We start from the raw sequence: 18608 nt of genomic DNA on the forward strand, positions 1-18608 counted from the left end.
GTTGTGAAAAAAAGAAAAAGAAACAATAAAATGCATAGAAAGCCCTTAATCTGGAATAACAGCCAATCAACATCAGTTAATGGAGGCAAAGTTTTTCTGGACATATCTTCATACCAGTGTCATGACTCCCATCCGATCCATTTCCCTAGCAGGACTTCGCGGGGTGAGCTTCGGTGTCGAGTGTCCACTGGGGGGAGATGAACTGGCCAGTGAAGAAGCTGTAACCGAGGCAGTGATGGAGGTACCTGGGTGGACCCTCGCCAAATTCAGGCCTTCCAGGCTCACACTAGCTACTCTATTCTCAATTTCTTCAGCACGTAACTCTGTAGATTCTTTTTCTTCCTGAATTAACCTGAAATATACAGTTTAATTTTGATCCATTATATGATGCTATAATGGAAATTGTAAGCAATAAAACTACTCTGTGAACATTATATCAAATCTTATATTTCCATCTTTTTCCTCAAGAAAATATAATTTCCAAAAAATTCCAAGGACATCCTAGCTGAAGTTTAGAAAATCTTTTTTAAGTGATACATAATTCGCCTCCACTTTCAGTTTGACCCTCTTTCTATACTACCACCTACTAAAACTCTTTTAAAACCTTGCCTGCCTAGTTAATTTCTGCCAATAATCTTAAATTTGCATTTGAGCTCAGGTCCTGATAAATGAGACTTTTAGAAACTCAGGTCCCAACAAAGTTACTCTACCTTACCTCTGACCCAATAACAAAGTATAATTAATAAAATTCTCAATAAACAGTCACAATTATCATTTGATGAAATAAAACCCTTATACTTTAATTAATATCTATTTAGCCAAGTTGTCTTTTTAAATAAGCACCAAGCAATTTAACAATGTAGAGATGAGAGGAGGTGGATAGGTAGATGGATGGATGATGGATGGATAAATGGATGGATGGATGGATGGATGGATGGATGGATAGATAGATAGATAGATAGATAGATAGATGATAGGTAGATAATGAGAAAAATTAAACTGTTGCTATAAATGCTTTTGATAAAACAAAACACTATTACAATTTTTCTTTAAATAGGGCAAGCTTCAAAAATGTGTATAAATTAGTTATACATACGAAGAATAAAGAGCTTTAGCTGGGTTGCATAAAGTTCCTATTTTAGTTGAATCTACACATATTTTATATATAGGAAAATCTCTTTATCTTCCCCTCAATTAAATTTGCTGTAAATACTAAACTGCTTTAAAAAAATTAAAGTCAATAAAATTATTAAGAAGCATATTTAATCTTAATAATAATTTTTTTACTTACATGAAGAATATGAATTTTATCACTTTAAAATTTATTTTCATGCATTTTAATTTCAGCCCAAAATCAGAGTCCCAAAGGAAGGCTTTATTAAGTAACAGAGTACAATATCATTAATGCTTTAAACAAATTTCAATGGAAAAACTGCTTTCTCTTTAAAAACAAAAAGAGTGATTTTGTATTTTTAAAATGATTGGTGGAAAATGACTCCTTCACAAAAATCTGATGTGAGGTGATGTGGTTCTGCTGTACAAAAAAATGTGTGGTTATTAACTCCAATATTCTATTAATTTTAAAGGAGAGTCAAACCTAGAAGGACAGCTAAGAGGTAAATCAAAGTTTAATCAAACAGGAAATCTAATGCTACATAGATATTCAGTTTATTTGAAAAAGAAATAAATTGCAATCCACTGATCTTTTGAATTTTGATGAAAATATGGAAAACAAAGAAAATAACAGAATAGATTCCCTTTACAATGTTCCAGTTTAGAATGTTGGGAAGGATATCCCATAGGAATCATACAGAAGGCTGAGAGGGTGAATATAACTACAAAAGAAAAGCAGGCAAATGTAGCTAACTATAGATGCACAGATTAATGGCCATTGCAGTAGCAAATGATTTTGAAGTAATTTGATCTCTTCCTCTAAGTGAATCAGTGAACTGAGAAGCCAAAGGAATTTTTTAAAATATTATTTTGTGAAATAATTAATTTGTGAACGAGGAAAATTTTAACCATAGAAAAATTCTGGTTGTTGTTATCATATTGACATGGTTTACAGCAAGGGATTAATTTCTTTTAAATGTTGCTATGTATTCAAATTTTATGTATATCTTAATTTCTTATAATCAGCAATGACATTGATCTACATTAAAGGGGGCAGTGATGTAACATATTGAAGGGCAATAGTTTGAATTCATTATTTGGAAATCAAATTAATTAGCCTAGGCCAAGACTGTTAGTGGAAATTACTACCATAATGTAACTAAGCTAAGGGTCCTTGGCGGGACAGGTTATCACAGAGGATGTGTGTATAAATAATTATCACAAGGATGTATACTTAATTTCTAATTCATTTAGTGAGTTCAACCATTAGCTGCATAGCATCAGAAACTGTTACTCAGTTTGAATTCATGTTTTATATTATTTTTTCTATTTATATTAATCAAATATTTATGAAGCAATTTTTATTTATCAAGCAAAGTTCTGATTCTGGACATAAAACAGTGAGCAAGACCAATTACATTTATCGCTCTTATATTACTTAAAATCTAGTGAAGGTAAAGAACTGAAAGATAGAAGTGATGGTAGAGCTGTTGGTGGTAAGAATAAAGTGGGAAAGGGTTAGGACAGCACAGTGTGGATTGTGGAGAATGTTCCAGAAGAAAGGAAAAGCAACAGAAAAAGGGATAGCATGGAACATTCAAAGAACTGGAACTCATGTATAATGAAACATGGAATTGGAGAGGTGAATGGTTAAGACAATGTTGAGGGAGCTGGAGCACTGTAGGCCATCTGAAGGACTTCGATCTTTAGCTTGAGAAACTGAAGTGAAAAAGAGAAAGTATATAAACACGTTTGGGTTTTAAAATGTCTTCTCTGGCTGCGGTATTAGTTTGGATTAGATCAGGAACCCAAACACTACAAAGAAACCAGAAACTATTACTGTCATCGACATGAGAAACTGTTATAATGGGCAGCACGGTGATGATCACCGTGGAGAGCTAGGTAGCTATGAATCAGAACAGGAAGTCAGCAGATTCAGCTAGAGCCAGAAAGAACACATAAAGGCATTGTTCTAAATAGTAAAAACTGTTCATAAGTTGAAAAACAAGTTAAAAATAGTTTCCTGATGTGTGAAAAAATACAAGTCCACCTGGCATAGTAGAGATTTTTGCTGGGGCTATTCAAACCAACGATTGAAAAAAACTGTGAATGCCACTGAGACTTAAGAAAGTATAAAACTTAAAATTTAAATTATAGTGACAACATTTCTCAAAACTTGAAATATGAACTTGTACAACTTCAATTCTATAATGTTATTTACTTTTTTGAAACCTATATTATCCAGATACTGCATGATAATTGTAAATTTTTTCATATATACTTTGAAATAATTCATAGTTAATTACACTCCCAATGTCTAAATACCTTTAAGGAGCTGGTTGCATATTAATTTGCATGCTATTTAGTACCTTCACTACAGCATTAAATATATCTTAAGAATGTATCTTTTCACCACGAATACCATTTAAGTAGTAAATTTTAATTTAAAAAGTGCTTCTACGTATAGTGAAAAGGATTTTATCTTTATTTTGTTGTTTTCATATCATAAATCTATGTATATTTCATGTATGTTATCTACGAAGACTGTCCTATTATTGTATAGGACATATACAGATATCCTGCGAATCTTGTGAAAATACACATTCTTATTCAGTAGGTATGGCGTGAGGTTTGAAATTCTGCAGTTCTAACACCTCCCAGGCGATGCCGATGCTTCTGATCTGATGACTGTATTTTTAATATCAAGGTTTTCTAATCCCTTGAAAATATCAGTAATAATTGAACTCACCTGATTTCTTTGTTGATGGCATCCAATTGTTCCTGAAGCATCATAGCTAGAGTCTGGGCATCAGAATGACCACTCGGAGAGAGAAGATCCATTGAGCTAAAAATTGTTTCTCTGTCATCATCGTCAATATCAGACATTTCTGTGTCACTTTCAAAAGGGTGGCTGCTTAGTACTCCAATTTGTTGAGTTCTATTCCACTCATGATCACCAAGAGATTTTACCTGAGTAGTAAATGAACAATTATAGCATTTATCACATTGCTCATTTGCAAAGTAATATTCTAAAAAACAACAAAAAAGCACAAATGATTTTATAGCTTACCTGGCAAAAGCCAAATTGATTAACACTCAATAATCAATATAATAATGATACAATAATACAATAATAATATTTAACATATTGGTTCAATAAAATAGTTCCTTGGCATGTTTAAGTAATGGGAGGTATTAATTGTCAGCATAAATATGAAGACTTGTATAGAAATAAAGATAATAAACTTCCGTATGATTTCTAGTTCAACCCCAAATCAAGGTACGAAATCAAGAATTTGTACACAAGCATTCCCGTTTCTTGTACTATTAGCCTTACCTACATTTTCTTAAAAACTATAAGACTAGGACTACAAATATTATCACACGACAAATTATCACACGACAAATTATACAAGAATTCTTGTATAATTTGTCGTGTGATAATATTTGTATTTACATAGTTTCTAACAAAGTATTATTAAAAAATATTGCAAAGTGATTTAATTTTATTTCCACTACTCTGGTCTCTTAAACACCTCACTGATTTTTCTAAGCCCAAGGCATAATAATTAACATGGTTATGTTTTTTTTAATTGATATAATAAATGCTCATGTGAATGAAAGTCTCAAGTAACCAACAGACCAGTGTTTTTCAAGCTGTAATCTGAAAGTATAACAGGCTTGGGAATAAGAGGTAGGTCTCAGGGTTTTCTGCTTTTTAAAATATTGTTTTTTATTTTTGCAATGATGTAAAATAATTTTGCATGGGACCACGTGACATCGCCTCGAGTATTTAGGATTTGAGGACTTGAATTAGCAATTGTGTTTCAAATTAGTTTGGTATTAAGTAATGCTAGTTTGTCATATACAAATGAGAAAAGAACTTAAACTTAATTTATACCTCATTTGTTCATTTATTTATTTATTCATCAACAGATATTGAAGGATTAATTTATACATGACACATAGGTATGTGCCATTTAAAAACTAAAGGGTGTTAAGAGCCAGTGTACAAATAAGACAAGTACGTTATGTAGTATTTTGGACACATAAAAGTGATCGGAGAAAACAAAGTATATTTAGGGCAAAAAGGAACTATTTTACTTCCCTATAAAATGAAACTATATATTTACTCAACATGCACAGCATACAAATTTTAAATTATTGAGTAAATGAAAGGTCGGCACTGTAGTTGATAATGAACAGTTCTCTACAAATACTTTCAATAGCCTATGTACATTTTCCTCAGTGTTTTAAAAATAGTAATTATAATTAAATACTTAATTTTAATTAACGATATAAATGCCATTGCTTAGGTACTCAAGCGAACCAAAAATCCATTTGTTTGGCAATATAGCATAGTGAATAAAAACATAGAATTTGAAACCACATAAACACAGGTTCACGTATTGATTTTATTGCTGGCTGTGTAAAATTGAACATTTAAAATTCTGAACTTTAATCTTTTCATATCTGCAATTAGTTTAAAAATAGTACTCAAATCATAAAGTTATATGAATAAATATATGGGAAATGTTAAATTTCTGGCACATAATAGGGCTTTTATATTAGTTATAGTTTTTAAAACGTGTCTTATGTCACAGTGAAAACTAATAAAATTTCAATTATCTCAGTATTAAACTTCTATCCCAAATAGAATAGTGTATTTACTTAAAACCATCAGAGACTTGAAATAAAAAGTTTAACCTTTGGCTCATCTCTTCGAACACCCATGCGGCCTCTCCTTGGTCTTCTTATTACTTTAGTTGTTCTATAATCAGACTGGCTGTCCACTAGGGACCCAACTGAATACCGCAACTCAGCTGAGGTGTCTAGATGAGTCCTGGAAAAAAGAAAAAAATATATAAAATATAGCTAATTTCCAAAAGTTATACTTATTAGCAAATCACTATCCACTTTGTAAATGGAAATAAAGCATAAACCCTCAAGAATATAAATATCAAGAAAGAAAACTGATGAATTGTCATGACTCTTTGAGGTCCCTTCAGAGGCTTACGTCAGAAATTCCAGTCTCAGGTTCATTCCTGAAGGTTGAATACATTTTCTCTTTTTAGAATATAAAAAACCTTTCTGTTTACTATCATTTTTAAATGTGATAGTACAACAAAACATATGAAGATTGATAACCAAGATCCACTGGTTTAAATTCTGACAATTCTATTTAGTCTGAGCTGTTTAGTGGATCTCTCAATATATGCTATTTGTGACTGTATTTGTTTTAAACATTCCTCATTAATCTAACAGTATAAAAGTTTGGGGTCCTTGAATTCTGTATTTTTCAATGATCTATTTTTCAATTTATGAAATCAATAAAAAAGATTAATCTAAGGTTAATAATTTTATTTTTAATAAAATAAGATATATCATCAAAACAATTTTGAGCTTTTAATAAGACATTGATGCAAAAAGATAAAGAAAAATCTTTTGATAAGCACGTTTGATTTTGAGTTCTGCTTAGAGAAAAAAACAGTTCAATATACCAATTGGAAAATATTATCACACTAGTTTTCAATAAGTATAATAATTAAGTACACTGTAATTGAGGTATAGTATAAGTTTCTCCTAGAACATTATTTATATAGATTAACAGCAAATTCAGTTCATTACTGCAATAGTGATGATGATAACAGTGACAACATGTTGTCCTATAAATGATCATCAGGAGAAAATATACTTAAAGCCATTTGCTCTATTTTGTTGTTTATTTTTTTCTTTTATTTTTTAGTTATTATTATTTTAATTTTTCAATTAGAATTTACATACAATATTATGTTAGTTTTTGGCATATAACATAGTGATTAGACATTTATATAACTTATGAAGTGGTCACCTCAATAAGTCTAATACCCATCTGACACCATACATAGTTATTATAGTATTATTGACTATATTCCTATACTGTACTTTACATCCCTATGACTATTTTTGTAACTGGAAATTGGTACATCTTAATCCCTTTCTCCTTTTCCCTTGTCCCCCACAACCTCACTCCCATCTGGCAACCATCAAAATGTTCTCTGTATCTATGAGTTTGTTTTGTTTGTTTATTTTGTTTTTTTAGATTCTACATATGTGAAATCATATGATATTTATCTTTTTTTGTCTAACTTATTTCACTTAGCATAATACCCTCCAGGTCCATCTATGTTGTCTCAAGTGGCAAACTGCATTCTTTTTTATGACAGAATAATATTCCATTGTATATATATAACCACATCTTCTTTATCCATTCATCTATCGATGGACAATTAGGTGACTTCCATATCTTGGCTATTGTAAATAATGTTGTAATGAATGTAGGAGTGTATACATGTTTTTTCAAATTAGTGTTTTGGATTTCTTTGGATAAATACCCCAAAGTAGGATTTCTGGATCATGTGGTAGTTCTATTTTAAGTTTTTTGAGGAACTTCCATGCTGTGAAAATGGAATCCTTACACGCTGTTGGTGGGATTGTAAATTGGTGCAGCCAGAATGGAAAACACTATGAAGGTTCCTCAAAAGCTGTGTTTTCTTTTGAACTTAGGCTTTTGCTGATCTACTGTTCTCTTTTTGAACAAAGCAATTCCAAATATTTGGCAAGATTAAAAGAGGTTAGGTGAAGTCTGAGTGTTTGCAACAGCAGAAGACATTGGCTTAACTGATGCAAGTCTTTATTTTTTCAAAAAGGACGTTAAAGCAAATGAACTAAGGAATCATTCCCGAAATAGATGACAGCTATTGTTTTACAGCATGAACTTGAGATTTAATCAAGCAAACTGGTTTTGTTGTGGAGTAATTACATATAAAAAACTAACCAACAATGCCATGCTCATAAATGGTACAAATCTCCATCTTTATCTATTTGGCAGAGGGTATAATTTCATAAAGACATATATATTTTAGTCATTATATGTGCAAGGAGGTATTAATAAATATCTGGTAAGATAAAGAATGAATGAAATTGATTATAATAGATTTTGAACTATCTAGCTTAGAACATTCTAGGTATCTTTTGTCTGTGGAGGCTTAGGTTAATATCTCTTTGGGCATCAGAGTGCCATGTCCAAAATTATAACTCCTTATCCCAGGAATATTTTTTTCTTTGTTTTTTCCTTCTCTCAACTCCAGGTCATTTATAAAAGCATGAAACAAAACACAGATCCAGTCCCATTGATAACCTTCTTAAAACTCTTCAATGTTCTCACAAGGCCATCTACAATTTGGGCCTTTCCTACTTTGCATCTTCACTTCTAGTTACTCTCTGTATTATTCTCTCCATCTAGCTGTACTGACATTCTTTCCATTCCTTCAATAACTCAATTTTCTTTCACTTCTGACGCTTTAAAAACAGTTTCTTCACACATATACATGTTTAGCATTCTTAAAGTCTCAGTTCATAAAGTCCCATTATCTAAAACTATCCTAGTTCTCCATATTACTTTCATTAAAACAGACCTCAAACTATTATTCCTGTATTTTCCATCTGGAACATGTCTTTTTCATCATGATCACCACTTTATTTCTACTGCCTCAGTGTCTGGCAAGTAGAAAGTTCTTGAAATAACAAAAGATCTGAGTTAACATCAATTGTAGAAGGACTCATTACTTATACTTTATCTAAAAAAGTTACTGTTCAGCTTGTTCCTTTAATTCAAGTCTGTGAGTTAGTTCTCTAACAGGAGAAATCAAAGGTAATATTTTCATACATTTCAATTTTTAAACATTTTTGTGTACATCATTTTGAGAGGCACTTGGAGGTCTAGGTTTACAAGTTTATTTATAGTCACTGGTTCATTTAGAAAAGGAAACATATAGTTTTTCTTTCTAAATCTCCTGTAACTCTTACACATATTCTCACAAAAGAACTTCCATAGAGAAATCAAATGTGAATTTCTCTTAGAGTAAATCTGTTACCCATCCTTCTGCTTCTGAAATGTCCACCATCATCCTTTCTAATTATTCACATCCTATCCTTCTTCAGAGTTCAGACAAATCAGGCCATCTCCAGACACTCTGGAACTTAGTTTACTTTATTTTCAGATGAGATAGTACTAGTAGAGGATATTAGTTACTGATATTCTCTAACTTTAACTCATCTCTTCCTAATGTTTTACCTGTAAGATCAAATACAAGTAGATGAAGTTCTCATGCATCATGTTTTCATTATTGTTTCTTTCTTAATTATGTGCACTCAGAAGCATGGATGTTCAATAAACAATTGCTATTTAATATTCAGTCATCCTGTAACTTATTATAAATTCCATCAGTTCAGCTATCTCAATAATTCCTACAATACTTAATACTTGTGATGTGATTTACTGTGTACAAAACACCTTTGCTTACTTTTCTCATTTTAGTATTTTTTATATAATTTAGTATTTTAGTATTTTATATATAATTTATGTAAAATAAATAGAAAATTAGAATCTTATTAAGGAAATGGGTTTTCCAAAATCAAACAGCTAGTAATTGTATATCTGAAACCTAGAAATGTCAGTCTTATTATGCTTGGTCTAGTGTTGTTTCCATTACAATCTGCTGCATCAGAGAAGAATTGTTCTGTGTGTAGTGCTTTTATTGTGGATAAATGTCATGTTGTTAGGTGGCCCATGATGACTCACTGCAGTGATGAACTTTTAGATAACACTTCTACAGTTCTGCATTTCTGTGACTGAAGGTCAAAATGACAACAGAATGGTCATTTGGTCCTATTAAAATATCTTTAATTTGTTGATTGAATAATGCTCATTCTACATATTTACTCCTTTGATATTTTATCAGCTCTTTTTCTCCTTCTTCATCACCATCATCATCATCATTATCATCATCATCACTATGTAAACATATAGTACTGAATTAATAATTTCTGTTCAGATATATATCGGAATAAAAAAAATTAAGCATGGCTTTCTAAATTAAAAATCTACATATTTAAAAAAATGGACATTTTTATGCCTGCAGAACTGTGTTTTTTATACTAAACTGAAAATAGAAATACTCAAAATATTGAATGTTGTATTAATATTTATACTGAAAAATATAAGCTTTATAATTTTTTCTTTAGATTTTTCATTTGAGCATCTGAAAAATGCTTTACCAGATAGTTATTCATTTACTAATATCTATTGAGAACATATTACATGCCAACTTTTTTTTAAGGTGTGGGGATTATAGTAATTAAACAGACAAAAATTCTAGCCCTTTTGGAACTAAAATTCTTAAGATAAGCATAAGACCAAGGAAAATAAACTTATAGAAATCTGTGGTGGTGAAAAGTTTCAAGTAGCTGATATTATTGTATTGCCTAATAAATAAATGATCAAATATATGGGTCTTTCTAGGATTTCTTATCAACTTTCAATAAAAAGCTCTAAGCAAAAATAAATTATATGTGAATTTGAAATCTATGTATCTATCCACAGACTAAACAATCATCTTAAGGCTTATTTCTTTTAAGATGAGATCTTCAAAGTAGATGAGTATGATTAAATTTATTTTAATTTTTAACATGTATCATTTATTATTATCTCTTTATTTGCAATTATTTAACCAAAATAGGTATATATTAAATCACCACAATTAATGATATTTCTTCAGTAACATTAAACATTGAAAGCATTTTTACCAGTAGAGAAAAGGGCTGATACTTCTTCCTGGAATGAAATGTAATCTTATACACAGTTCCATTTCTTCATTTAAGATTCTTTTTATGTATTTTTATCTATATAATTAAGTGTAGAATACGAAAAGTAGTAATTTAAATTTTTATTGTGTATCTGCAAGAAGTATTTCTAAGTTAGAGAATTACTTTTGAGTGTAGAAACTGTAAATTGGTAAGGAGTCAAAATAGGGCAATTAGAGCTGAGTAATAGGAGGTATTTGTTTATTTTATTTGAAGAGATATGAACCATAACGAAATTCATATTGATTTTTAGTGACCTCTAGATAAGCTGTTAATTTAATGTTACCTTGATATTGTGGGTTCAATTAAAGAGCCAGTTCTCATTTTCAATTGGTCAAGTTCAGATCTCAGCTTTTCAATTTCTTCTGCTAATCTTTCCTAAAAATCAAAGAAGTGTTACTCAAATGATATGCAAATGCCAATAATACCAACACTCAATTATGATAAACCAAACTACCAAGTTTAGTGGGTTTTTAAAAATTAAAAACTGATGGCAATAATTCTTTTAAAGATTATTAGACATGAAAGTAAAACATGCCTGATTTTTCCCTTTGTAATGAAAATGCGAACAGCAGAAATCAATAAAAATTCATCTATATTTCCTGGCAATCACTAATCCTATATTTTCATGAACTTACGGGAATATTGAGGTCATGACTACCTATGAATACATCACTTCAAAGTAGAAATCATGGCCAGTTAAAAAAATAAAAGTCTAATTTAGTAGGTGAAGAATTTCTATTATTCTAAAAGGGTCGAAGAACACATGAGTGAAGGAGAAAGAAGATAGAATTAAAAGGGTAAGGATAAAAAAACATCGCCTCATATGAATTAAAATTATTAATTTGATATCGGCATAATTATTTGTGTAGCTGGCCATTTTCTCAGATTGGCATTTTTAGTTTCAGTCTATAAATTTATGGAAATAAGGGTTGTCTTGTAGCCCTAAAATGCTCATGTAAGCACTTAATTTTGTTTTCATGATTACAATTTTTATAATGTTATAAATGTTTAAATGTGTCCTGGATTTTTTATTGTTGTTTTTTTTTTTTCTTCTCCAAATGGCCTATGCTTGACATTTTACTTGACTCAAACTTATTTTCTTACCACATCTCTTTTTGTCAATGTGGCCTCGGTAATTTTTTTTGTTTTAATCTGGCCTTTTTTATTCTTACTACTATCATCCTATTCTATGTACTTTTTACCTCCTTTCTGAATTATTTTACTAGCTTCCACAGAAGTGGTGCTCCTTTAGGTTTATCCCCACATAGTCTTCCACTAGATGTATCATTTTAAAAAACATGTATGATCAAATAAATCCTTTGCTTAAAAATATTCGATAGTTTCTTATTGTATTTATTAATTCATTCATTGGTTATTTACACAAATATACATTAAGTACCTCTTGTGTGCTAGGCACCTAAGATACAGTGATGGACTAATAAATTTCCTGCTGAGAAGACTGCTGGTAGTGGTGGTCATGTTAGGTGGTGGTGGTGTTGAGGGGGTTGAATCGTTAAGTTTGAGATACTTGTGTGTCCAGAGATATTGAGCTGGCTCTTGAATACATGAACTCCTTCAGGGGAGAGAACCCAGTAGGTGATCTAAATCTGGAAGTGCTCAATTTATAGATGGTATTTAAACCCATGAGATCAGATGAGTTCACCAGGGCTTAAATTTAGAGGAGAAATCTAAGGACAGTCCTAAGAACTTCAAATTTTAGAGATCAAGATGATGAAGAGAAATATTGAGAGAACTTAATATGCAGGGAATTTTGCTGATGATGGACTGTGAGTTATACCTAATTGAGTGGAAACTTGAGGAGTTTTAGGAAATATAGTTAGATTAGGAAACATGTTTAGCTGTATGAAATGATATTCAGAAATGATGTATGACCTGGGATTTGCTTCTTCTGGCAACTGAACAAGAATATGAAACATGGAATGATTAGTACTGCTGGTTACTTAGGCAGATTGTTGATACTACAAGTCTTGGGTAGGTACTGGGGGAATGGGTTTTGGGGATCTTACCAGGAGCACACAGAGTTTTGGATAATAGAACATTGCATAATAGGATTAAGTCCAAAATTCACAATCTGTCCGAAACCTAGTTCTTTACACACATACCAATCACAGCAAACTTCTGGTGATACAGTAAATCAACCATCTTTGTTTTCTCTGTGCTATTGCATATGCTCTGTCCTCTACCCTACTCTTCTCTTTTTCAGATGATATCTGCCTTCAAGAGCCTGGTGAAATGTCATCTCCCCATTGTCGACATTCTGAACTACTTTAAGAGAATTTGGTACTATCTTCTAGATAGTACCAGCTCAATATCTCTGGACACACAAGTATCTCAAACTTCTAGGTGCCATCTTATATTGCTTTAGTAGATCTATCTTTCGGGAGATATTGTACACACTGACTATAGGACCAAATATTATATTAAAAATTAACATCATAATAATTAATATTCATTAGGGCTGAATATACTATTATTCAATCTCAACTTTATTATTTTTATCTTTTCCAATACCTTCCCTACCACAGTGTTGCAATTTCTTCTTCCTTTCCTTCCTTCCTCTTTTCCTTCTCCCTCTCTCCCTCCTTCTCTCTCTCCCTTCTTTCTTTCCATTCTTTCCATATTTCTAGCATCTGTAATCATGCTACATGCACTGTATTTAAAAGAATTGCAACACAGTCTTACCTTTCCTTAAAGTTTTAGTCAAGACTCACCTCACTGAAGCCTTCTGTATAGCAGTAATGTATGGCAATCTCTCCTACCTGTAGTTCTTAATGTCTATTTCACTCATTTGACATTTGGTATCTGCTACTCTGCAACTTATTGCTTTGTCAAAAGTGTGTTTTCTCTCTTCAATTAGATTTTTCAGCTACTTTGGAACTAGGATCATGTTCAAAAATATATAACAGCACAATTCTTATGCATAATAGATATTTAATATATTTCTGCTAAAATTATATCTAAAACTAGACACAAGTTAGTGCATACATTTTTATTCCATTTATATAAAGCACAAACAAGTCAAAAGCAATTTTTTTCTCTAAGAAGTTAAGACAGGGATTATCTTTTAGTGTAAGGATAGTGATTGCATGTTAGCAAGTGAGGGGTTTCCAGAGTGTTGATTTTTAGTGTATTGGGTTTGTAAAAATTCATCAAGCTCTCCCTACATATGTACATATTGTTACGCATAATATAAAAGTTAAATTATTTTTAAAAAGATGACATCCTAAAATTACATCTTGTTAAATGTATTTTTCAACAAAACATTCAGCAGTATGAAAAAGAAAAATGGACAAATATAAGTTTTCATGATACCTTATCATGTAAAGATTCTTCTAGATTCTTTCTGAAAGTTTCTGATTCTTGAATTAAAACATTCTACAGAAGAGGAAAAAACAGAAATAATTAATAAACTAAACATAAAGTAATTAAATATGTAAGTTATTTTTTTTATCATGCAATAATCTTTGATTTCTTCCTTGGTGCATCTATTTCTTGGTTTCCATGGAAACCAAGTTTAAACAGAATCTTTAAACCTGACACCTTAACATTTTGAGAAATACATAAAATTTAAGTGGGATGTTATTTTGTATCATTCAAATTGAGAAAAGGAATAAATATTATCTTTCAAGCTATTGCTGTTTGCCTCTTTTCTGCTTTTTTAAAATTTGAGAAATTAGGTTGCTCTACAAATGAGAAAAAGTGAGTTACAAGTTAAATGTTAGCAAGAGATATTATTGACAAAGAATTTAGGTAAAGCGATTTTTGTTATCTGAAGAAAGAAGAAATGATCAGATCATATTTTTATAGTTCAATTTCTGGACTTGTATTTCAAATAAAGAATTAACAATTTCTATGAAGGTTAAGTTATTAAAGAAAAAAATAAATTTTAGCTATTTAAAAACCAATGTTATACATCATGACATAGAAATAAGTTGCATCATAGATATTTTTTAAAATCATGCCATAAAAGTATTACTGTTGTAAAATCAGTATAATTTTCTTATTCTAATACAAAAGTGTGATCTAAAATAATGCATTCTTTTAAAGTTTATAGAGTAAAATTAACCTAAGAGTGTAGTGATTGGCATAGTGGCCACGCATTTGGAGTTAAGTGGGAAGAAGGCATGCCTTATGACTTCCTAATGAGCAAATTAATCAAAATACTTTAATATTTCATTAAAATATTTTCCTTATTTTGGTTTATTGTACAGAACAGGGAAAATATCTAGTTTAAGTAGTGACTGACGTTTAATCTAAATTTCCAATATGATTTGTGCACCTGGGTTTTAGTACCTCTGTTTGTTTCTGCTCTAGAATTGGCAACTAGCTCACGCAACTCTTTCTGATCTGGTAGCTTTCAACTGTCAACGAGACATATGGAATTGTGAATAAAACTCCAGAAGCACTTTTTTTTTTTTTTTAAACAATGCAGCTGAAAATACTGCATTCCTAAATTCTGTAGTGGAATTGAACTATTGGTGATACAAACTCTCACATTTTGGCTTTTAGACTAGTAATAGATTCAGTTACTTGAAATATTTGAATAGTTCAAAACAAGCCTTCTTGCATGTTGCAAAATATATATATATTTTTTGTCTTACCACTTTTCTTTTTTGCATGCCAGGCAAATGATAAGTGAAATATTTTTATCACAAAAGCACAGTATGTTTTAATACATTTGTCTTGTATGATCATGCCAATATGTAAGGCTTGTATACCATAAAGCATTTTTTATTCATTTAAAAATTGACCTTACACATTTGAATAGAAATCATTCACTTCTAAGAATATAACAGGCTATTTTTTTTTAATGAAGGAAAGTAAATGAATCATCTGACCAATACAATGATTGCAGCAGAGTATAAAACAAACACGATCATAAAAACATTGCTAAATGTTCATGTGATTCTACTTTTCTGTCATTTTACCTTCTCTTCTAGAGCAGCCATTCTTTCCTTTAAGTGTAGCTGTAAGCGCTCATTGGATTCAGTCAGAAGTCTGTCCACGGTATCGGATAATCTTTTATTGTGTTCTTCATTCATTTTCTCTCTTTGCCTAGCCTTACATCCAAGAAAAAAATAAATTTGACATAATAATCATTTAAAAAAGTATTTGGGTTTGTTTTTATATTTTTTCTAGTTTTAAATGGGATTTAATTTTATGTCTATTTGGATAAAAACTTTTTTTCTTTAAAATGGAAAAGGCATATCCATAACATTTAAATATAACCCATAATTAAGAAAGACATTCACTTTTTGAATGTAGAATATAAAGCTTTAAATTGATGATTGAGGGGAGCAGTTTTCAATATACATACTCTTTGAAGTTCTTGATTTTTCTCTTCAAGTTGACCTTCTAGATGTCTCATACGTTCTTCAATGTTTCCATGTCTCTCTTCAGCCTATTCAAAAATATGAAGAATGCACCTAATTTGTAACATTTGATTAACACTTGTCCTCTAAATAAATTGAAATAAAATGTAAAGCAAGCTACTACTAACTGCAAATGTAGTTTTCAAAAATAAACTTTCTTTAAACAGGCAGCTGAACAGCATTGCTTGAAATGTGTCAGCTACAAAGGCCTGTTACATCCAAGCATCAGCAAAACATTGGAGTTATTTATGAGCAATGAAATCAGCCAAATGTAACATGCAGACTGTGCATGGTTTGAACACAAACCTGCCATTGTCCAATCGTAAGCTCCTGAAGCACTGAACTGCACAGATGGTCGATTATCAATAAATAAAAGTAACATAATTTTTATAAATAAAAAGAAAAACTTAGATGGATTCTATTTAGCAATAGAAAGTAAAGTCCAGTAGGACTACCTTCCTACGTATGGAGATCATTTCTTGTAGTTTAGCTTCCATAACATATTGATAATCATCTGATGAGGTAGAAGAGGTTGGATCAGACTAACAAGTCAAGGAAAAGGAGAGGGACAAAATTGAAAAATCAGAACTAAAGACACTGACACTGAACAGAACATAGCACAGAATGCTTAAAAGAAAAACATGACAGCAAATTTAATACTTTAATAGACAGAATTTTATGTGGAAAGAACTACACCAATATCTGGTGAACATGATGCAGTTGATGGCTGTAATTGAAAAACAATGATATGCTCAAATAAAAAGCTATCAACCCAAGGTATGGAAGGTTAGAGATGGCTGGCAATGAAAGACTACTACAGAATAAATTAAAGCAACTCTAAAAGAGTCAAGTAATAATTGAAATTATGAGAAACCAACACTAATATGTCCCTGGTAGATTGTTAAATGTTTTGTATTTTGGTTTTTGTTTATCATATTACTTAAAAATAATGGAAACAATGTATCTCAATGTTGTGGAATATGCTAAGGCAATGACTCAAGTGAAATAAATTGGAAATAACATTTATTATAAACCCAACTCTGTCGAAATCAAAGAAAAAGCTAAGCCATGGGGTTAATTATTAGTAGTATTTTTCATTTCAAGCAGGATTGAGTTTCCTCAGCAAAAGCAGCAAACTTTCAAAATGACTTCTGGTCTCTGAATATACATTATGGCTGTAGGTCTTGAACCTTGGCACTTATCCTCAGATACAGTCTTAATTTGGAATTTTAAATGAATGTGATTAAAAGTCCTCAAATTATAAAGATCACAATAATATTGTGAAGACAAGAAATCTTATTTGTGAACTCTTTTGAATGACACTAGTGACTGCTCTTTCTGTGTTGATTTGTTGCTGTGGAGACAAGAGAGTGCCCTAAAGTAAAGAGGCAGCATATTGCTTCTGTGAGCTAATGTTTCCCCAGTGTCAAGGTGAGTTACATGTTTCGGAGGTGACTGTCAGGTTACCACAGATGCAGTGTTCGACAGGTAATGTTGCTGATAGCTGAATTATATTAGTATATTATGCACAGATTACATGTAAAGTTACGACAACATTTTAATCATATTTACAAGTAATTTTAACATCAAAGGTATCTGATGTCAGCACTACAAAATATAACTCCAGAGCATATTCTATTACATTTATAAGTTTATTCTAAAACTAAAATTTATTTCATGTAAATATAGGACCAAATATAAATATGCCATGCTGTACCTGAAAATAAATAGTAATCTAGTTATGTATTGGTTCATATGTATAGGTATTATTTTATGCAATGAATTCTGATTTAATCTATGAAATAACATTTGACATTTAATGAGTGTACTTATGCAAGTTATAGTTCAACATTTACATTTTATAAGATTTTTCTTCTGATATTCTTATTTCATAAATGTGAGAAATAATAAAGAAATAACAATAAGTAATTTTTCTCCTCAAATTTCCAAGCAGAAGCAATACAGGAAGATACCATAGTCCTCAAGTGCCATAAAATGAATTTATAATAGTATTTAATACTTGTAATTCAATGAAGAATATAATAAATGGGTCAAAATATTGAAATTATATAAACTAAATTCATAAAGGTATCTGTTAGCTCTCAAAAGTATATTTTAACAGGCATTTAGTGGTATGAAAATTAATCAGGTGGCTGATTCAAAGTAGTCAAGACATGAACATTTCAATTTTTAAAACTATCTCTCCTAAAATACAAGTAAAGTCCAGTAGGTCTTTCAAGGTCCTTAAACCTGTTTCCATCCTAACTATTGAAGACACCACACACTGTGAAAATTCACTTCAGAGAGTGAACAAGAATTCTGTAATATTTAAATTATTATGTTATTATTGATACTTTTTTATTGGTACTAAAAGTGAATGAAAAACCTTATGGAATTCAAGATGAATTATATCCT

At 30.8% G+C, this 18608-nt stretch overlaps 1 protein-coding gene across 5 annotated transcripts in view; it reads right to left on the reverse strand.

The window, feature by feature from the left end:
• PPFIA2 (PPFI scaffold protein A2) overlaps nucleotides 1–18608 on the reverse strand; it is a 418570-nt gene that overhangs the window by 79734 nt on the left and 320228 nt on the right. For 4 of the 5 annotated variants that reach the window (XM_039838929.1, XM_039838927.1, XM_039838928.1 and 1 more), the window contains exons 10-16: nucleotides 16139–16222; nucleotides 15750–15881; nucleotides 14134–14196; nucleotides 11084–11175; nucleotides 5821–5956; nucleotides 3863–4083; nucleotides 115–352 (exon numbers count right to left, since the gene is read on the reverse strand). In XM_039838929.1, the coding sequence (XP_039694863.1) occupies nucleotides 115–352; nucleotides 3863–4083; nucleotides 5821–5956; nucleotides 11084–11175; nucleotides 14134–14196; nucleotides 15750–15881; nucleotides 16139–16222 (966 nt within the window). Of the gene's footprint in view, nucleotides 1–114; nucleotides 353–3862; nucleotides 4084–5820; nucleotides 5957–11083; nucleotides 11176–14133; nucleotides 14197–15749; nucleotides 15882–16138; nucleotides 16223–16648; nucleotides 16736–18608 lie in introns of all 5 variants that reach the window. The other variant, XM_039838925.1, reaches the window with a different exon arrangement.

The sequence above is a fragment of the Pteropus medius genome, unplaced genomic scaffold (assembly GCF_902729225.1).
Source record: "Pteropus medius unplaced genomic scaffold, Ma_sr-lr_union100, whole genome shotgun sequence".
In the NCBI taxonomy this organism is placed as follows: Eukaryota; Metazoa; Chordata; class Mammalia; order Chiroptera; family Pteropodidae; genus Pteropus; species Pteropus medius.